We start from the raw sequence: 22,645 nt of genomic DNA on the forward strand, positions 1-22,645 counted from the left end.
ATGAAACTTTACTCAAATATTAAATGTACATAAATAAAACATTTATAATCATCACCCACGTGCTTACTATTCTTCCCAATACATATATGCGATCATGACCCTTACCCTTGCTTGTTACTGCTAATCAGCTTGAAGGCCAGAGGTCATTTTTCACTCGGATAATTTATTCTGCAGAGGGTGGAATATCAAAATGATTTTCTGCAAGAAACAATTAGAAGGAATAAATGCAAATAAAATAGTATCATAAAATATTTCCAGATTGATTTTTAATAAATAAAATCCAAAGTAACGTGAAAATGCTAATGCTCTGGCTGGAGGGGGATAATGACTGTATTCTGCAGGGAGAGAGTTTCCGCCAACCTCTCTGAGCAGCATCATCATTCCGTATCTCTGCCCTGTGATCAGTATGTGTCAAAATCCTTCATAGTGACAAATGTGCTGTCCACTTGCATCTGTGGAGAATGTTTTAGCAGCTGAGTGATTATGAATCAAACCCTGGAGCTTATAGCCCCTACCGCCTCCCAATGCGTTCACATTTGTCGTCTGACAAGTAAATGTATCTTGACTTTCCTCTGAGATTTTTTTGCACCGTTGTTTGATGAAAGGCATTTGGCAAATTGGCAGTGGTACCCTGTATGTTGCAATTTGTAGCTAGCATTGGGAGTCCAGGCATGAAATGAGAGGGCAGGCTCCAGGATAAAGGGAAAAGAAAGAGAGCTAACTACAACATGTAGTATTATAATAGTCATTTGAAGAATCAGTATTCACTTTCTAAGAAGAGAATCATGTTCAGGTCATTCTGTTAAGATTTTGCCCTAGTTTAAGAAGTCAGTGGTATTCTATCCCTCCGCATGTCCATGGAATATATATTTTGTTAATTTTCCTTTTGAGTAGGAAGTGTTGCCTTTTTTTTTAAACCTGAGCTGGTAAATTAGGCCTCCAACTCTGTCCTGCCATCTCATCAGTGAAAGAATCATCATCTTGGGTTGAACAGTTGTTTGAACGTGCAGTTGTTACCATTTTCATCCTTGCATGGAGTCTTCTGGTCTACCAGACAAGAAACATATAGAGTTTATGTCTAGTGCAAACACCTTTTTTTTAAAATCAAAATGTAACTTTATTATTTTATTTTTTAATTGATGTCATAATAGTTTATAACATTGTGAGATTTCAGTTGTACATTATTATTTGTCAGTCACCATATAAATGCACCCCTTCACCCCTTGTGCCCACCCCCCAACCCCTTCCCCCTGGTAACCACCAAGCTGTTCACTCTGTCCGTGTGTTATTTTATCTTCAACATATGAATGAAGTCATATGGTGTTTGTCTTTCTCTGTCTGGCTTATTTCACTTAACGTAATATCCTCCAGGTCCATCCATGTTGTTGCAAATAGGACGATTTTGTCTTTTTTTTATGGCTGAGTAGTATTCCATTGTATATATATACCACATCTTCTTTATCCATTCATCTGTTGATGGACACTTGGGTTGCTTCCACTTCTTGGCTATAGTGAATAATGCTGCAGTGAACATAGGGCTGCATAAGCCTCTTTGGATTGTTGATTTCAAGTTCTTTGGATAAATACCCAGAAGTGGGATAGCTGGATCATGAGGTATTTCTATTTTTAATTTTTTGAGGTATCTCCATACTGTTTTCCATAGAGGCTGCACCAGTTTGCATCCCCACCAGCAGTGAATGAGGGTTCCCTTTTCTCCATATCCCCTCCAACATTTGTTATTTTTTGTCTTGGTGATTATAGCCATTCTACCGGGTGTAAGGTGATATCTTAGTGTAGTTTTGATTTACATTTCCCTGATGATTAGTGATGTTGATCATCTTTTCATGTGCCTCTTGGCCATCTGTATATCTTCCTTGGAAAAATGTCTGTTCATATCCTCTGCCCATTTTTTGATTGTGTTGTTTGTTTTTTTGTTGTTCAGTTGTGTGAGTTCTTTATATATTATGGAGATTAACCCCATCTCGGATATATGATTTGCAAATATTTTCTCCCAGCTGGTGGTTGTCTTTTCATTTTGATCCTGGTTTCCTTTGCCTTGCAGAAGCTCTTTAGTCTGATGAAGTCCCACTTGTTTATTTTTTCTTTTGCTTCCCTTATCCAAGTAGACATGGAATTCAAAAAGATCCCTAAGACCGATGTCAAAGAGTGTTCTGCCTATATTTTCTTCTAGGAGTTTTATAGTTTCAGGTCTTACCTTCAAGTCTTTGATCCATTTTGAGTTAATTTTTGTGTATGGCGAAAGATAACGGTCTACTTTGGAAACACCTTTTTAACAGCTTTCTGATCTGTCCAGTGGCAGAGTGCCCTGAGAACCAAATAAATAATGGGTGAGTTGATTTAACAAGATGGCCTGAGTTTGCTTTTTCTACTTAAAAATTTGCTAGTAAGCAGTTTCCAAATAAAATGTGAGCTCTGAGGAAACAACATTTTGGGAGGGTTGAAGGAAAGGCAAGAGTCCTTTTAACTGTGGACAGTAAGGATCATGCTACCTTTAGAAGTAAATGCCACCTGGGCCGGCCCCGTGGCGTAGCGGTTAAGTGTGCGCGCTCCGCTAGTGGCGGCCGGGGTTCAGATCCCGGGGCGCACCGATGCACCACTTCTCCAGCCATGCTGAGGCCGCGTCCCACATACAGCAACTAGAAGGATGTGCAGCTATGACATACAACTATCTACTGGGGCTTTGGGGGAAAAAAATAAATAAATTAAAAAATTAAAAAAAAAAAAGTAAATGCCACCTTCTGATTGTGACTGTTAAATACGTGTGCAGGTGGACAAAAACTTGAAGATTCTAAGCAAAATAAATTAGGTTGTTTGAGGGGAAGATATAGTCAGGATAGTTTTTCTTCAAGAATATTTCTCTAAGAGTTTGGTTATACTGACTATTTCCCCTTAACTTATAATGCTTGTGACAAGTTATATTATATGAAGTTATGATAATATATCATAAACTGTTATTTCAACTCAGACTTTGTCCAGAATAAATTAATATATCATCAAAATTCTTTGTATATGACCCCACTTAAAAATATAGTATATCAGATATTAATTTAACATAGTCTTAGGCAAAACACCTCTTACACGTTTAACTTTTTCTTTCTGAATTACACACATTTGGCTTAAGCTGTAACTTTGGAATACTTGATGTTTGTCATGCTGTGAGTTCTTTTCACGGGACTCCATGCATCCTATGGTTTTTATTACCTAGGCAAGGCGTATAGGACCTTTCTCTATAATTTCCAGTTTACTATTGATGTCCATAACATGATGCTAATGCTGTCTCTTAATGTAATAAAAATCTAATTTGGCTTTATTATCTCATGTATTTTACTGCTCAATTGTATATCAAATTATTATAAAGTGGTCTAACCAAGGTCTTACGAAAAGTTCACCCAGCATTTTATAAACTTGGTTCTACCTTTGTTATTTCCCAAATCAATGTATTTTCTTGTTGTTTGTTTAATATTGGGGTATTACAACGTCTGTCTACAGCCCATTGCATTCAGTAGATTTGATGCTTCCTTTTATTAGTGACTTCTTGGTTTGCTAGAGATTATTCCAGAAGCAAAGATGTCAGACCAGTCCTTCATGGTCTTGTGCTTTTGCCTTCCAGATGTCAGCTATTGAGAACATGGCGGAGAAGCTAGAGAGCTTCAGTGCCCTGAAACCTGAGGCGAGTGAACTTCTCCAGTCAGTTCCGTCCATGTTCAACTTCAGAGCGCCTCCCAACACCCTGCCAGAGAACCTCCTGCGGAAAGGAAAAGAACGCTATACCTGCAGGTAACTGCAGAGTTAATTATGGCTGGCTTTCCAGAAATCTCCCCTCTGATTTTGAAAGGCTCTGCTGTTTGTTTTAGAAATTATTCTTGATTGGATGATTAATAGTGGCCATGATAGATCTCAAGCACTTCAAAGTACTCTTTATTTAGTGAGATGTAAAAATAGTGGTTTTAAAAAATTATTCTTAAATGAGAATTTTAACACAGGCCATTTGGTTGTGATAAATGAGTTTGGAAACAGTCCAAATACTATCTACTTGTTTCACTTTGATATTTATGAATTTTCTTTCACAGTTAATTATTTTCACCCAAAGGTATACTACTACTGTCCTCAAGCGTACATTTATTAATTGTCATGGCATTGAAGAATAAGGCCATTAATGAAGGACGAATAAGGTCGATAAGTGAACAAAGCTAGTTAATAAGTTTCTTGTTACTCATCAGTAGTACAGTAAAGCTTGTTTTCTGTTTCTGTTTTCTTGTTTTTTTAAATAAATTGTGCTTATAATTTCTGAATTGTCTTCAGAAATTTGTGGCTTCTGACTCAGGCATATCAATTTATCTGCTCTTTGGAAAATGTGTCACCTTCTTTCCAGAAAAGCTTTTATAGGAACATACCTTGATGGATGAGGTCTTAGAATCTTGTCTGATCTGATACCACTCAAAATAGAGAGAGTTGTCACTGTGGCTAACATGTAAAATCAGTTGAAACATTTGAAATCTGTTTACATCAACTCAGAATCACAGAATCTTGTCATTTTTTTATCCCCTTGTCTGGTTCAGTTTTGCGAATATAAAGATACAGAGTTAATAAAAGAGGCGTATGGAGGTCATCCAACCTAAAGTCTATTTTCATAAACTGCTTGCTTATGCATGAGCAAATTCAACCAGATCTTATAAAGCAGCTTTTATTTGTAGAGTTATTTTTATCTGTAGAATGGCTTTGTTGCAAATTTTAAATACCAAAGACATGTGAGTTCCATGTAAGATTAATTAAATCAGGAATAAGCATCTGGCTTCTATGCGGCTTGAGTGACATAAAATCTATTGTGCTGACTTTCTCTTATAAACATCTTTTCATTACAGATACTGTGGCAAGATTTTTCCAAGATCTGCAAACCTAACACGGCACTTGAGAACCCATACAGGAGAGCAGCCTTACAGGTTTGACAGTGATTTTTTACTAAGTATCTTGATAAATATGGTAATAATTAAAAGTGGACTCACCACAATTTTCAAGGAGGCTACTTTTGTGCATGCTTGAATGTATGTCTGTTCAATTTTGAGTGTAAGAATAATTAACTAATGGATGGATAAAAATGAGAAATGTCCTAATTTCTTTAATCAAGGCCTCCTATATCTCATTTTAAAAGTTCTGAGTTTAAAAGGAGTGTCTAGTACAGAATAAGCATTTAGGAAATGTTAGCCATATAAAAAATTATTTTAAAAATTATTTTAATGCTCTCTCTTCCCAATAATTAGTGCTATTTTAATTGACAAGAATCATAACATTGCAACCTCCCTTTTCCAAGCTTTAAATCTCTGCTAGAAGTTAACAACCCATGTATAACTTTGTTTTCCCAATACAGCCAAGTCAATGTCCACAGGTCCCATTAGGAAGTTTAAGGAATAAACCTTAAACCTGGGGAGGAAGAAGAAAATGTGGAACTAGGGGTAGAACAGGTAAAATAGAATATATTGTGGGAAGAGGGGCAATCTACCAACAATTTCTAAAGTATCTCTTAGCTTACTCTGTTAAATGTCAAGATCAGCCATATGACGCATGGGACGAGTGTCTAATTTTAATATTATTGTTTACTAAAGGATGAAAATAATCAACATTCTCCCTCCAGTTTTAAAATATATTCTACATTGTTTAATGTGCAATGCCTTGCACACAGTATTAGGTACTCAAATATTTCTTCAAAGAATGAATGTTATCTATCTTAAGTAATATGATAATTTCATTGTGCTTTGAAATCCTTATGCATTGCATATGTAAAATCATTTTTGTTTGAATGCTCACTTTTTGCATTAAAATAAATTATTTATCAGGTTTCAAAGAATTTTTTTACATACAAGAGTAAGAAAATGGAAAGACCAATGCTTATTTGAAGATAATTGAAATTTTAGGAGAAAACTAGAAGGACTTAGACTCAGAAAATAAAGTGTTTTCTTAAATTTTTTGCTGTTTTACATGTTTTATAAATCACTATTCATAAGTGATAATTCTACTTTCTATGTGATAGAATGCACTTGTAATAGGTCTCAGAGAGATATGAAAATGGGACGTGTTAGGGGATTTCCCTTTTTGAGAAAATTTCATATCCAGGTAATTCTGCTTAAGTGGAAGGAGAGATTTCCACACTTATGTTTTGTTATGGCCAAGGGTCTGATATGCAGCTATGATATCATGCTCATTTTACTCTTTCTTTGTACCTGAATTCAGTGGTTTTATTCTATCCCATAAATGGTGCTATTATTATATGTTTTATTTTTAAAAATGCAAACCAGAATTTTGGCATAGCTGGAGATATTAAACAATTATTTTATAAGTAAAAATAATCAGGGCCGGCCCCGTGGCTTAGCAGTTAAGTGCGTGCGCTCCGCTACTGGTGGCCCGGGTTCGGATCCCGGGCGCGCACCAACGCACCACTTCTCCGGCCATGCTGAGGCCGCGTCCCACATACAGCAACTAGAGGGATGTGCAACTCTGACATACAACTATCTACTGGGGCTTTGGGGGAAAAAAAAAGGAGGAGGATTGGCAATAGATGTTAGCTCAGAGCCGGTCTTCCTCAGCAAGAAAAAGGAGGATTAGCATGGATGTTAGCTCAGGGCTGATCTTCCTCACAAAAAAAAAAAAAAAAAATTCAGATCCACAGATGCTGATTGCCCTCTGTAAAGTCTGGTAGTAATAGATCCAGCATTAAAACTCAAGCCTGGAGCTCTCACCTCAGGGTTTTTATCTCATGCCATGATCTCAAAACCTCCCTTGACCCCTGTGTTTATATCCAGTAACTAGGAAGGCTTGGTGGCATACTGCTCAGGATTGTGTTGTGGGTTCATTTCAAGAATTTCTGAAACTTAGGCTCTGATTTGAGCTGTCTCTTAACCACTTACTAATTTACGGGAGTAGATTGGAATGATTTTTTATTTGGGAGCACTCAACCTATTGGCCAAGACATTAGCAGAGGAGAGATCTCAAGTTACAGATGATTACTATTGGTTAGAACATCCGTATTGGCTCATTTTATTCATATTAGAATGGATGATGTTTATTAGATTTGGAAAAGCCTCTTTGCATACGAGCAGAAAGTTGGAAGCATGTCAGAGACAAAAATTTCTCTTCTTTGTGATTTGTGTAGAAAATGTTTTGAGTGAAAAATTTTTTAAAGTGTTTCACAGGAGTATAAGTTTTTTCTATTAGTATTTCTTCGGTTGTTCTGCTTAGTATAATGCAATGTGCTAGTTGTACCATGTTCTCATCCCAGTGGGCCTTAGAAGTCGGCCAAGTTATTGCAGAGAAGGCCATTACTCCATATATATATTTTTTTCAAGAGCAGAGGCTAAACTATTACAACTACTGTCAATGTGGGGTTTCACACATTTTTAATTAATATTATAAGTGAGTAAAGTTAAGGAGCCTCATTATGCCAGAACAGTTTTTTAAGAGGGAAAATTAAATCAGTCCTTGAGCTGGTTTATTGATACTACGCCAAAGTAACTAGTTTAACAGATTTATTTTCTCCACTGAGCTAACTAGACTTCTGGCATCATGCAGAGACAGCTGTAGAAGCCCAAACACTTCGAGTGGAATGGGGTGATTTCTGATGTAGAGCACTTGAACCAGTGAGTCTGCATTCAAAAATGGGAAGAGAAGGGCCCTTCACACATGGAAGAATGAGTTAAGGATTTTCTGGCTGCTAAGGTAGAAATTTTCACTTAAAAGTCATCTGGAGAAAGTGGATTTTTTCTTTCAAGCTACACACAAACAAAAAAATCATAGAAACAAATAAAGCAATCTTTACTTTAAAATGCCAGAGGAGAATACCCCATGATTTACCCTCTTCTAGGGGCGGAGAAAGGAGTTACAATTTTATTTTATGACTAAAAGAGAACTTCAAAGTAATTTGTGAGTTTTTATCTCATGGAAGGCAGAAACAATTAGCCAACTAATAATAAGTGCTTTCCTGAAAAACGGACCTGGCTCAGAGCTTCCACAGACTCTTTAAGAAAAATAGAAATGGAAAATTGGAGGAATAAGGAGAGGGGAGGTTAATGAAGATCCTTGTTTTTATTCTAAAAGGAGAATTTAGTGGCACTCTTACTTTCTTTTGCAAAAGTTTAAAGGTTAATAGAGGATAGGGTTTGGGGGCTTCTAATCACTACAGATGAAAATCAGTGTCTTTGATTTCAGACTAAACTATTCTCATTGCCTCAGTTTTAAAAGTTTGGAATATAATTGCTATTTTGGAGAAGATAATGAAATTTCCTTTAGGATTAGCAATTGAGAAAGTGAATTTACTAAGAAATCATTTAATCAGACTCTGAAATTTTGAATTAAAACATGATCTTTTTAGGGGCCGGCCCTGTGGCTTGGCGGTTATGTGCGCGCGCTCTGCTACTGGCGGCCCAGGTTCGGATCCCGGGCGCGCACTGACACACTGCTTCTCCGGCCATGCTGAGGCTGCGTCCCACATACAACAACTAGAAGGATGTGCAACTATGATGTACAACTATCTACTGGGGTTTTGGGGAGAAAAAGGGAAAAAGAAAAGGAGGAGGATTGGCAATAGATGTTAGCTCAGGGCCAGTCTTCCTCAGCAAATAAAGGAGGAGGATTGGTATGGATGTTAGCTCAGGGCTGATCTTCCTCACAAAACAAAAAAAAATGATCTTTTTACTTTATTTGAAGAATACATGAATTTGTTTCATGTTTGTTTGCAAAAGATTTAATTGTATTGTCCTGAGCAAAGATAAAACAATGTGCTGTTTCTAATGTCCTTAATTTTGTGAGATTTATTTAAAATATTACAACTGATTATCCTAATAGTTTGGAGTAATCAAATCACCAATATTTTATTATGGTTTTTCATAAAGTCATGAAAATCTTTGAAGAAATCAAAGTCTATTTGAATTGAAATTTTGACTGTGTGAATAGCGCCTGTGCCATTTCTTTAAAAGTCGTTTTATGGGTGATAATTTTGGATATCTGGTTTACTAGTCTTGAAACATATTTTTTTATTTGCTTGCAAATATTTTCTCTGTGTTTATTTTCAGATGCAAGTACTGTGACAGATCGTTTAGCATATCTTCTAACTTGCAGCGGCACGTTCGCAATATTCACAATAAGGAGAAGCCCTTTAAGTGTCATTTATGTGACAGGTGTTTCGGTCAACAAACCAACCTTGACAGACACCTAAAGAAACATGAGAATGGGAACATGTCTGGTAGGTAATCAATTGTGTTATGAGGAGAAGGTGGCTTAGTTTTCTTATTTTAAAAGATAATCGTGACCTTTTTTCTCTCATTCCACTTTGACACCAGAATCAGATCCTGTTTTGAAAATTTGCAGCACGTTTCCCTTGAGATTCTAGAATGATGTGATCATTGAATAATATACAACTCAGGACCTTATTTGGATTATTTCTTTTATTCTCCTGGATTTATCTCAATGGGCAATCTCAAGCAAAGAGAGCTATGACTCAAATTCACAGGAGACTTACGAATCAAGAGTTTCTAAATTGCAGGGAACAACTTCCAACCTATTGGCACAGAATGTGGCCCCCAGGCATGACAGGATTTCCAGGGTGGCAGCCCCAGAATACCATACTCTGAATGGTAACCCAGAAAGCATGGCTACTTTTGTAGAAGGCTTGCAGTTCAGAGAATCTCTCACAGTAACTTTTCAGAGATTAATGATAGAAGATTGTCGATATGATCAGAGCAACCTAGAGCAAATGATCTGTGATTTTGGTCACAAATTCTGATGTAGAATTAAGTTGAGAGGAAGTGGCAAAGAACTATCCGTCCCTTCGCTTAGACTTGCCAGCACAGAGAAGAGATGGCTGGTTTTCTTGCCTTTGGCTTCTAATAGTTAGATAATAAGCCATTAACTAATATTTTCCAGCTGGCGTATGTGTGTGGAGCCAACCTGTGCAACCATAATTTGTTTCTAAAGAATCGAGAAAATTCTTGGGGGCGAGCACAAGTTTAGGAGAAGAGACTTTAAGAACAGAAAAAAGTTGGATTTATACAAAGTAGGAATTATTACTTAAGGAAATTATTTTGTTATTAATCCTTCCTCCACTGTACAAACACATTGCTTATGATCTTGGATAGCTACTACTTAGCACTATGTACTCTTCGTTTCCCTCAAAGCCAAAAAGCTAATGATCATGGTTTAAAAATATCAGATTTCAGAGACAGAAGTCTAACCCAATATACAAAACTGGCCATACTTTCTGTGTACACTCTTAGAGTTTACTACAATAACTTTTCTAGTCAAAATTATTTCAGAAAAAAATAAGTTAAAAATGTAATGTCAGAGTTGAATACTTATTTGTTGACCCAGATTATAACTTCATTAGGCTGAGGGATGTTCTAACTTCTTATTTTTGTCGTTTAGACTATTGTGATGAACTATTAAATTGTAGATATTTTGTGGGCAAGATAAATAGCATGAAATGAATGTTAGTGTAAAGTTTGACCACATGTGAAGTGTTTACAATTGTGTAAATTTATGGAAACCTTACAGCCATCTTGTGATATGGGTATCATGATTCTAATTATGTTGATAAGGAAACTGAAGATCATCCTGTAATCAGCAGATCCAGTGTTGTCCTCTTAATACCACACCACACCAACCTCTGGACTGGTGTCTTCTGAGTCCACTCACCACTAAGCCTCCAAATCAGAGTGCACCATTTTCAGTCTTTGTTTGATGACGTACTTGAACGCAGGAGCAATAAATACATATTGAATGCAACCAGACTGGGTAGGCAGTTTCTTCTGGCAGAATCTACTTAAGACCTCTCTATAATTTGCCTTACTCTATCTCCTCATTGTAGGAATAAAAATATTCCCATGTCATACTGGGAATAGGAAGAATCTAGTGGGAGACATAACGTCTTTGAAAGCCTGTACTTCATGATTGCAGTGGTTCAAAATATTCCCCAAAGGACTTTGATTAGCATGTGTATTATGGTAAATTGGGAAGACTTTGACCTCCTAAAGTTACCATTATTAATATTCAAAAGAGCCTGTTTGAGGAAACAACACTGATCAAGTGAAGAAGGAATGAGGTTCAAAATAAGTTGCCATATAAATAATAGTCTTTTTCACAAAAGGCTTTCTCTCCCCTCAGGTACGGCAACGTCATCGCCTCATTCTGAACTGGAAAGTACAGGTGCCATACTCGATGACAAAGAAGATGCGTACTTCACAGAAATTCGAAATTTCATTGGGAATAGCAACCACAGCAGCCAGTCCCCCAGGAACACAGAGGAGAGGTAAAGCTGGCTTATTCCTTTTTAAATGCTATGATTTCTGAAATGAATGTGTTTTCAAGTACATTTGCTGTTCTTACTTTTGTGACAGTGCTATTACTCCTACCACCAATGGCTGGTATTTATTTAGTGCAGATTAAAAACTAAATGCTCTTCTAAGCACTTTAAATGTATTAATTAATTTAATTATTGTAATAACCCTGTGAGATGTAGCAACTATTATTAGGTAATTTTACCAATGGAGGAATGGAGACATTGAAGGTTAAATAACTTGCCAGAGGTCCCAGAAGTGCTAAATCAGACTCACCCTGGGCTGCCTGATTCCAGAGCCCGTGCTTTTACGACCATGCTGTTCTGTCTCTCTTGAGAGCTGGCTAGAATATTTTATCAAAACTTATTAAGTAGAAAGGAAAGGGCCGGCTCTGTGGCTTAGCGGTGAAGTGCGCGCGCTCTGATGCTGGCGACCCGGGTTCGGATCCCGGGAGCGCCCCGAGGCACCACTGCTCCCTCCAACACGAGGCCGAGTCCCACGTACAGCAACTAGAAGGATGTGAACCTATGACATACAACTATCTACTGGGGCTTTCGGGGGAAAAAACTGAATAAATAAAATCTTTAAAAGTTTTAAAAAAAAAAAAAAAGAAAGGAAAGCCACTAGAGGGATTCAGTTGAATCACTGGTCAATAGTGGTTACTAGTATATATGATATATTATAGGTATTACAGATAATATGTGGCTATATATGTTATATGACTATATATATATGACTCTGCGTATCTGTATATATATATCTTACACATTTATATATGAAATACCCATTCAGTGTCACCCAAATATTTTTTACATAGAAACCATTTGAGACGTCTTAATAAGGTTCTATCACTATCTTATATGCTCTCAAGTAGATGCCCATTTAATCCTGGCATGTTTGTTTCAGTGAGCGTGATCATCCTTGTTTTTAGTGACCTGGTGCACTGCCTTCCTCTTGTCATCATCAACATCAAGCACGTATGGCGTAATTAATAAGGAAAAATTTTTAATGCTGCTGATAATAATTAACACTTACCTAGTATTTTACATTTTACATGATGTTATTGAAACATTATTTTACCAAAATTACTGGATTTAATTTTTCTTATCTGTAAGTTACAATTAAATATCTGATATTGAGAACTAGATTTTTCTGAACATAATTAAATTAGGATGCTGCATAGTCAATTTTAATGTAACATGAAATTAGTTCAAGTTTCATTACTTTTCATCACAAATATTATTTAACAATAATAATGTCCTCCAGTTTTGATGCTATTAAAAGTCAAAGTTAATTATTTTAAGTAGTTTTTCCGTGAAGGCAAGCTTCAACTAAACATTATTTCCCAAGATAACATAAAAATATATGACCTCTTCTGTTCTTCAACTTGTATAAAAGTGTAACTAAAGAAAAAAGGGGAGATCTGCTGTTGCATGATCCTTCCCAGCATCTAAGAAGTCACAAAAACTACAATTCAGTGCAGTTTGATGTATCTTTCCCTCTGCTCACCCATTTGTGTGTGTGTGTGTGTGTATGAGAGAGAGAGAGAGAAAGAAAGAGAAAGAGAAAGATGAAGCAGATGATAAGTACAAAGTAGTAAGGACAAGTAAAAAAGTCGCAATCTTATATTTTGATAACGATATTTACATGAGATTTACGAATAAGTAATATTGACCAAAAGATACCGTTTGGGTTCTGAGATGCCTATTCAGATTTTCTAGCCCTTAAGTGGAGATTTGTGAACCCATAGAACTGCAACATCTGGCTTCAACATGTCTAAACAGCACAGAATAAGAAGATTGAGTCATCTAACTCCCCCTCTGCCTCAACTGCTATCAGGCTACTTTTGATGAATAATTTATCCTCCATAAATTGTCACATTTGAAAGCATAATTAACAAATAGGTTTCTTAATCATGTTGGCTTTGTTGCTTTTGGTTTTCATCCATGCACTCTTTTGTTCTTTTACTTTTTGTTTCATTTTTAAAAATAACAATTTCAATCCCTTCAAGCTAGCAAATTGGCAGTATATCTGGAAACTAATAATTTATGTCTGTGCAAAACATGTTTTCATCTTTCTTTGATAAAACGGATTAAGAGATTGGTTGTTTAAAAAGCTTGGTAAAGATGATATGACTTTTTCTAGGATTTTTACTCTGTGTATCTGTCACACCAAAGATAATTTTATTTATTATTTTTTTTACCCTGGGAAATCTAAACATTAAATCATACTTATTTTTTTATATGGGAAAGTGATGAGGTGCATTACTGATACCTGATGTTCCATAATCTGAAAAATAATTATATTAAATGTGAAAATCATACATGACTGTAACAATAACAACAGTTTCAATGAGTTTTCTGAATTAGTGACTAGGTAAAGGAGCAAGACAAAATGGGAAGATTATGAATGGCTGGGATATCAGGACACCTGGATGCCTGTGATGGTTCCATCCCTAACAAGCTTTCTGAATTTGGGGAAGTGCCTTAACTTCCCTGGTCATATACCTTTAAATGGAGGAGGTTAAGAGGAGATATTCTCTAGTTCAAAATATTTATAATTATTTTGTAACTTAATTTCAACCTTTAAATCTTACAATGAAACTTAAATTCAATTTATAGATACTTTAATGTTTAAGTCCTGTAAAGTTTATCCTAGTTTCATAAATGCTTTCAAATGTATTAAATTGGAACTTCTATGTAATTAAACTCTTTTTTTTATAATTAAACGTTGGGATCCCATATTACGATCCTTGCAACCACAAACTAAAATATAACAGATGACTTTTTAAATATAATATTCTTTTGTATCGTTATGTTAGACATGCTTGCTAAGTAAGCTTCGAAAGATATTTGTACAATTACATTTTAGATCATTTCCTGCCCAATGTTATCCTGGGAAACAAGGACTTTTTTTACATTCAGACCATCAAGGATAATTTGAAAATAACTGATGAGCTCTCGGTCACTTCCAAGCTTGAGTGTTTAAGTGGCCACAAATGTCACCTAGAAATATCAAATACTGGTTGGTCCTTGACAACTACCTTAACATTTTCTTTGAACTCTTAGATTCACCTTAGGCTTGTGTGTTGAAGCTTTTATCAGTGTTGCTCAGGGATGTGAGTTTTCCAGAAATCTATTGATTTTAAATGATAGGTACTTATACAGTAATTAGGCAACATTACCTAGAGAAAACATTTGTGTGCTTTTTGTATTATATTTAACAGTATCATTTATCAGGCAAAAGCCAGATAAGGAATAGAAGACTGAGATTGTTTTTTCAGTTCTGCCGGAGGCTCCATTTATAATCTGAATAATCACCCAATTATTTTTTTTCTTCATTTTCTCATTTGAGAAGTTGCCTTATTTTCCCATGGTTGCCAGAAAGTATAAACAAGAAAAATTTGCCATAGAAGTATGGAAAATCTAAACTATTGTTAGGAAGACATGATCATAAAGCTAACTGCACATTTAAAAATGGAACCAATAATTGGACCCTTTTCTTTTTTATGCTTTTGAAAGAATGAATGGCAGTCACTTTAAGGATGAAAAGGCTTTGGTGACCAGTCAAAATTCAGATTTACTGGATGATGAAGAAGTAGAAGATGAGGTGTTGTTAGATGAGGAAGAGGAAGACAACGATATTACTGGAAAAGCAGGAAAGGAACCAGTGACAAGTAATTTACATGAAGGAAACCCTGAGGATGACTACGAGGAAACCAGTGCCCTCGAGATGAGTTGCAAGACGTCCCCAGGGAGGTGAGTGCCTCGGTGACGTTCACAAATAAGCAAGTGCAGATACACGTTCAGTTCCTCCTGCTCTTTTCTTCCACTAGAGCAATATTTCAGTTGATAAGCGATTTGTGAGTAATAGATGATAAAAGGTAAATTTGGATTAGCAATGCATACTCAGTGGATTCATTTTAAACAGATGAAAATAAAGTGGCCATCAACATAATCTGCAAGAATATAAATACATCAGTGTTTGTGGAACTCTGATTAACCTGAGATAGGAAGTATAAATGAAAATTACACAAGTACACAATCATTTATTTCGACTCTACCTATAAAACTCAAAGAAAAATATAGATTTCAACATTATCTAGTTCATTCCAAAATCTGGTGTGTTATCAGTCAAATATTATTGAGATAAATTTCACTTAATTTGATATATATGTAATCTATATAGATAGATTTTTAGATGGAAAAAATTAACCAAATAGTTGAATTGATGAGAATATTATGTTTTCATATGGATACTGGGTACTGACTAAATATTATCACAACTGGCTTTATTTTAAATGGAAATTATAAACGTATGAATTCTGTCTCCACTGCATTGCTGATTTCACATGTAATTGACTTTAACTCTATCTCAAATATATGCTTCCTTTAGCTATGAAAAACCTGAAAAGAAATAATTTTTAAGATATAATATTTGTAAACGTTTTAAAGAACCCAATAATTGATGCATGCTTCTTTAAACTGCAAATATAGTATGAAGTTTGCCAGCTGTATAGATTCAAATGAAAAGCGATTTGGTTGGATGACAAACTGAAAGAGAAAAAAAAAATCCTCTGTGCTTTCCCATTGATTCATTTTAGGTATAAAGAGGAAGAATATAAAACTGGACTTTCTGCTCTAGATCATATAAGGCACTTCACAGATAGCCTCAAAATGAGGAAAATGGAAGATAATCAATATACTGAAGCTGAGCTGTGTGCTTTTAGTACTTCCCATGTGCCGGAGGAGCTTAAACAGCCGTTACACAGAAAGTCCAAATCACAGGTACATATTTTCCTGCAGTATAGCATCATGATGACATTGCGCCTTTGGTGCCAAAGGCAGATATTCTATCTTTGCAATATTCTAGAGTCTGCACAGGTTTAGATGCTCTACTCAAAATGTTCATATCTTTACTCTGTCTCTGACCAAATCCAAAATAATTAACCAATTTGTTGTTAGAGTCATTGAGTCGATCCAACTCCTAGTGACCCTGTGTCCAGCAGAGCAGAACCCTGCCTGGTCTTTTTGGGCCATCCTCTCACCTTCTGGTGCTATATCAGATGGTGCTCTGTGCTATTCACAGGGTTTTCATGGCGAGTTTTTTCCAAAGTGGGTGACCAGGTGCTTCTTCCTGGTCTGTCTTAGTCTGGAAGCTCCGCTGAGACCTGTCCACAATGGGCGACCCTGCTGGTATTTGAAATACTGGTGGCATAGCTTTCAGCATCACAAGATGCAGCCTCTGCCACAGTATGACAACTGACAGATGGGTGATATGGTTCCCTGAGAGGGAAAAAAACCCGGGCCGTGGCAGTGAGACTACCAAGTTAATCAATACAGCAATTAATATGGATGCATTCTGCCCCAAAACTTCTGTGACAAACTCTATCCTACAATAATCTTTCCTTTCCTTTGCAATTCTCTTACTTCTGTATAGATAGCCCATAAAGTTTCCTTGCACCTATTTATATATTACTTCAGAATTTTTTCTAATTGCTTTGTATCTATAGTTTTTGTCAACCTAATTATATTTTAAGATTTTTGGAAAGTGAATTCTGTCCTCTAATTTTTTGTCCCTTATTAAATATAGTTAATTAACAAGTCATCTAAGTATAGAATTTAGGAGTAAACTGAGGATCAGAGATGAAGTGAGTTGCTGCCAAAAGTCTGCAGCAACTTAATGGCAGATCTGGAAATAAAACCTATCAATTTATACTGAGTGAATGAACGAATGGAGCCCAAGTTCACTGGGCTCTACGGCATTCTATTAGCATTGTGGTAACTAAAATAAATCCATTTAAGGATCCATTAATACCGACTAAAAGCCTCAGTTCTCTTATCACACAAAAAAAGGAAGTCAGTACTTTCTGCTTGACAATCACACTCAACCAGATTGTTCATTCAGGTCAATAAAAAAAAAAGAAGCTTCCTGTTATTATCATATTTTTTGGTCACTTTGGTCTAATTGTTTGATCCATTAGTCCACTTTGGACGTGGCCTGACATATCAAACCATGTGACCATGTTGACTTGTACATTTGGAAATTATTTCCTGTTTGGCTGAGGTGTTTTGGGCTGGTCTTAATGGCAAATGTGGTCATATCTCAACTATGATGGGGAAAACATTATGCCAATGAGATAATACAAATTTTAAATATCAGTCCATTCAGTAAAAAGTCTAAGATATCCTGTATAGTAATAGGCAAAATAAATGTGTTTTTTCTGAATTGAAGTAAAAGCAGCCATTCCCCATTGGGTACCCAATGGGTACCTTTTCCTCAGTGTAAAGTAGAGTGAGTGGAGAAGATGTCTAAGATCCCTTCTTACTCTATGATTCCATGGGGAGAAAAATGAATTTTTCAAGTTCTAATAAAAGTAAACTAGCCAGAGTGGACATCTCATTTTCACTTAGAGACAACCATAAGATGTGGCTAGTATTTTTTTAAATCCTTGATTTCCCATTCTTCTTTCCTAGTTGATCAGAGATACAGAAGGATCCAGGTTTTCTTTTTTTTTTAATTTCTTTTAATTATTCTGCCAAAGATATTTTTCATTATAAGACACAATAACTAAAAATTCCCAAAACTGTCAGAAGTGATAGAAAGCAAAAGGGCCTGAGAACCTAGAGATAATGGATATGATCTATTTCAGTACCAGCATTTTGACATAAAGTCCCTGCCCAGCTGGGCTAATAATTACCGTCAAGAAATACTAGCAAGAAATACTAGCAATCCTAGCTCATATTTTTACTGTTACTTGATAATGTCATATATATCAGTTTGAAAATGGACAGGCCTTTTTGCAAACTGACTTTATTTCATAAGACTCTTTGTTCATTCATTCAGTTGTTATTAACTATCACTTATGTGCTGGGCACTGATCTTTGTGTGTGTGAATGTTTATTTCCCTTAATTACCTAAAGGCAGATAATCTATATTTGCCATTTTCTAGAATCTGAGTAGATTCAGATGCTTTATTCAAAACACTTGTATATTTACTCTGTGATTTTTATAGTGATTGAATCCAAAATAGTTGACCAATACATCAATGGCTGCATTCTGCATGGAATCTTAGAAAAACTCTATCCTACAAAGCTTAATTTCTTGATAGTAGGTGCTAATTATGTCAGACACACTGCGCTAAGCACTTTATGTAAGTCAGTGCTTGTGATTCCTCCACAACCTGTGGAGGCAAGTTTTTGTTATCATTGTCCCCGTTTTAAATGAGGAAAGTGACCTTGAAAGATTAAGCTTGCCCAAGGTCACACAGCTAGTTGAGTAGAGGCAAGTTAGAAGCCAGCATTAAAACTTAGGATTCCAAAATTTTGCCTGTAGTCCCCTTCATCTTTCCAAATATTGGAATTGGTTTTGTTAAAACCATTTCAGAATATTCTTTACCTTGATCTCTAAAAGTGGGCACATAATTAGAATAGATAGTTCAAGTTCAAAGCTCACTTCATCTATACTTTAAACTCTACAAAGGACAAAGACTCTCTATTATTTATCCTTGATTCCCTGGGACCTAGCACAGTGCCTGGCATAGAGCAGATGCTTCAGAAATATTTGTTATATGTCTGCTGAGATTTTGTAGAGGTCCAGAAAGCAAATTACATACATAAAAGTCAAATGTGTACATTTAGAGCAATGACCCGGCAAATCAAAATCAGCCTGCAAGGGCAGATTTTCTAACTGAAACGCCATGATTAGGGAAGAAACCACAGACCGGCCGCATGTCTCAGCATGACTCCCAGAGATGAAATTCTGCTTAACAACAGAGGCATTTCGTCCTTGTTTACAGACAGTGGAATGTCTTTGGCAGGACTTTAATGATTCCACTTCAGCGGCATTTTGACAAGCAAGTTTAGCCATGGATGAGACCAACAATAGCAAATCAACAGTGAAAAGTTCACTCGCAAGTCAAGACCAAACATTTCATTTGAATATTTTACTTGGCAGCAAATGGGGGATTCTCTGGACAGTTATTTAGAATTTGACATGATAATAGGGAAGAAAGAACACTTCCTCACAGAGCACCTCCGTGCGCCTCCTGCTCGGCAGACACTGGAGCACGAGTTGGTCAGAATGTTGTTGGGTCTTACATTTTATTTTATCTTTTGGTTGAACTCACTTGATATTCCTCTACTTTTGAGATCGTTGGGTGTTAGCATTGAATATTTTAATTGTGGAGGGGAACTGGAGAAAGAACACTGGATTAAAAGTTGGGCAGAAATAAGTTTTACTTATGCCTCCTCCATTGTCCATTTGAGTGACTTTGGGCAAGTCATTTTACTTCCCGTGCTCTCGCTTATAGAGTGTGGGAGTTGGTTGGACTGTTTCCTCCACTAGACCCCAGTGCTGTCAAGGCCGGTCTATATCTTATCCACATTTGCAGTTTCAGTCATAAGCATACAATAATATTTTTGGTGAGTTGAACATGTGTATGAACAACAGAAGGATGATTATTATATTTATGATTGGGGAGGAGGGTGACTCCGGTTTCTTAATGGAAGCACTATTGACATTTTAGGTAGGATAATTAACTTTTTGTCCTGTAGATCATGTTACTTTTGTGACCCTCTAGGCACTGAAGGCCAGCGGTAACTCCATGTCATTATAACGCACAAAAAAGTCCCACACTTTCCAAACACACCCATGAGGGCTGCTCCTTCTCAGGGTCCCTGCTCTTCCTAACATTCACCAATAGTATTCTTCAAATTACAAGTAATGTTTTTCAAATGCCATTGACCGAGTCTCTCCTTTTTACCCCAGGCGTATGCTATGATGTTGTCATTGTCCGACAAGGAGTCCCTCCATTCTACGTCCCACAGTTCTTCCAACGTGTGGCACAGCATGGCAAGGACTGCGGCGGAATCCAGTGCCATCCAGTCCATAAGCCACGTATGACATGACCAAGGTTGACCAGAGTGGGACCAAGTCCAACAGTAACATGGCTCTTTCACATAGGACTATTTAAAAGACTGCTGAGCAGAATGCCTTAGAAACCTGAAGGGTCACTCATTTAAAGTCTGGTGACCTTAAACTGAATGAGTAAAAAAACAAAAGAAAGAAAGAAAAAGGAAACTATTTATTCTCGATATTTTGTTTTGCACAGCAAAGGCAGCTGCTGACTTCTGGAGGATCAATGCGACTTAAAGTGATTCAGTGAAAATGAAAAACTTGCTGGTCGGAAGGCATCTTTCAGTTCACCCTGCCCGAGGGTGTGGGTGGGTGAGCGGGCAGGTGAGATGGCGGCATTGATACGAACGAACACTCCATAGGAACTGAATTCTTTTTGTACAAGATCATCTGACACATGATTGGGAACAGTTGCTTTTAATTACAGATTTAATTTTTTTCTTTGTTAAAGTTTTATGTAATTCAACCCTTTGAAGACAGAAGTAGTTGGATGAAATGCACACTCGATTATTATAGAAACTATAACAGGGGGTACTTGCTCCCCATTAACTTTTGCCTTCTTAAGTACATTGTTTAAAACTAGGGAAAAAGGGTATGTGTATATTGTAAACTATGGATGTTCAATGCTCAAAGAGGTTAAGTCAGTGAAGTAACCTGTTCATCACCAGTACCGCTGTACCACTACACTAATAAAATGTTTGCCAAATCCTTGTAACAACATCTTAATTTTCGACAATCATGTCACTGTTTTTTAATGTTTAATTTTTTTGTGTGTTGCGTGTATCATGTATTTATTTGTTGGCAAACCATTGTTTGTTGATTAAAATAGCACTGTTCCACTCAGCCACTACTTTCTGACGTCTGAGGCACGCCCCTTTCTGAATTTCAAGGACCAAGGTGACTCGACCTGTGTATGGGAGTGCCGAATGGTGTTTGGCTTTTCTTAACATTCCTTTTTTTTGTTGTTTTGTTTTCCTTCTTAATGAGCTAAATAAGAATAGATGCAGCTTAGTTTTTGTAATACTGAAATCGATTCAATTGTATAAACGATTTTAATTTCTTTCATGAAAGCATGATTCTTCTGATTACAAACTGTACCCCATATTTTATGCTGGTTGTCTGCAAGCTTGTGCGATGTTATGTTCATGTTAATCCTATTTGTAAAACGAAGTGTTCCAGACCTTATGTTAAAAGAGAGACGTAAATAACAGACTGTATTCAATTATTTTGCCCTTTATTGAGGAACCAGATTTGTTTTCTTTTTGTTTGTAATCTCATTTTGAAATAATCGGCAAGTTGAGGTACTTTCTTCAAATGCTTTGTACAATATAAACTGTTATGCCTTTCAGTGCAGTACTATGGGAGGAGCAACTAAAAAATAAAGACTTACAAAAATGGTTATTTTTCCCACTGTGTTATATTTTCCCTTCTCATGCAATTTTAGTTTCCCTTTGGGATCCAATGACCTAAAGATATGCTGTCTGGGACCTTGATGCCCTAATAGATACATGGAATGTACAGCTTGTTTGTATGGTTTGGAGATGACATAAGGGATAGCCCTTGGCCCTTAGGGATTTGGGGTATCTCCCACTCATTGTTCTGACTTTCTCCATGTGGTGCAAAAGTCAGGGCCCACGTGCAACACTACCGGATGCTTGGCGTGACTCCCTGTCTGCAACACCCATTTTAGTTAGCATAGAGCAACTGATAGTTTTTCTATTTGATTTTACATAGTGCATGTAAAAGGTGTTCTGTTTCTTATTTTTGTTTTTCATTACACAAATACTGTTAGATTCACAAGGGGAAAAAAAACCTTTAACTTTTCTATCTTTTTAAGTCTTTGCCCACATGCAATATCATTTTTTCATGGTTATAATCAGAAGGTAGATATGATTTTGTGTGTTTCTTTCTTAAGGCAAAAAAAAAAAAAATCACTGCATTGCTACAAATTCTTCAAAATAATCATTTCGCAGTTGCTCCACATTCCATCAGGTTTGATCTACTATAATATCTTCAACCATTTCAATTTTGTTGAAAATTTAGATTTTCTGCTGTTATTAGTGTAAGCAATGGTATTTTAATTTTCATGCGCCTAATTGTTTCTGTGTGTTCATATCTGTACATTCAGGGTTGGAATGTGGGGGTGGTATTTTCATATGATAAATTCTCTGGTGGGGGAGCAATTATGAATATATTATTTTGCTCCTTAAATATAATGCCAATTGTTTTAGAATATGATTATTCTAATTTTGGCCGGCTGTAGAGGTTTTAACAAGGCCTGAAGAATAAATAATTATGACACATGGAAATAGATCCAGACTCATTTCTTCATTCATTTATTTATTCATTCTTAGCCACAATGCCAGATATATAGAGAAACTTCCTCACGT

The 22,645-nt window shown here is 36.3% G+C and overlaps 1 protein-coding gene across 6 annotated transcripts in view; it reads left to right on the forward strand.

Moving 5' to 3' along the window:
• MECOM (MDS1 and EVI1 complex locus) overlaps positions 1 to 21,951 on the forward strand; it is a 345,813-nt gene extending 323,862 nt beyond the window's left edge. For 5 of the 6 annotated variants that reach the window (XM_087440062.1, XM_087440063.1, XM_087440064.1 and 2 more), the window contains 7 exons: positions 3,632 to 3,798; positions 4,884 to 4,961; positions 9,081 to 9,250; positions 11,167 to 11,311; positions 14,861 to 15,097; positions 15,943 to 16,126; positions 20,109 to 21,951. In XM_087440062.1, the coding sequence (XP_087296188.1) occupies positions 3,632 to 3,798; positions 4,884 to 4,961; positions 9,081 to 9,250; positions 11,167 to 11,311; positions 14,861 to 15,097; positions 15,943 to 16,126; positions 20,109 to 20,243 (1,116 nt within the window). In that variant the 3' untranslated portion in view covers positions 20,244 to 21,951. The remainder of the gene's footprint in view (positions 1 to 3,631; positions 3,799 to 4,883; positions 4,962 to 9,080; positions 9,251 to 11,166; positions 11,312 to 14,860; positions 15,098 to 15,942; positions 16,127 to 20,108) is intronic. The other variant, XM_087440061.1, reaches the window with a different exon arrangement.
• Positions 21,952 to 22,645: the final 694 nt, after the last annotated feature.

This window comes from Ceratotherium simum, chromosome 15 (assembly GCF_057802395.1).
Source record: "Ceratotherium simum simum isolate JZ-2026a chromosome 15, ASM5780239v1, whole genome shotgun sequence".
Lineage (NCBI taxonomy): Eukaryota > Metazoa > Chordata > Mammalia > Perissodactyla > Rhinocerotidae > Ceratotherium > Ceratotherium simum.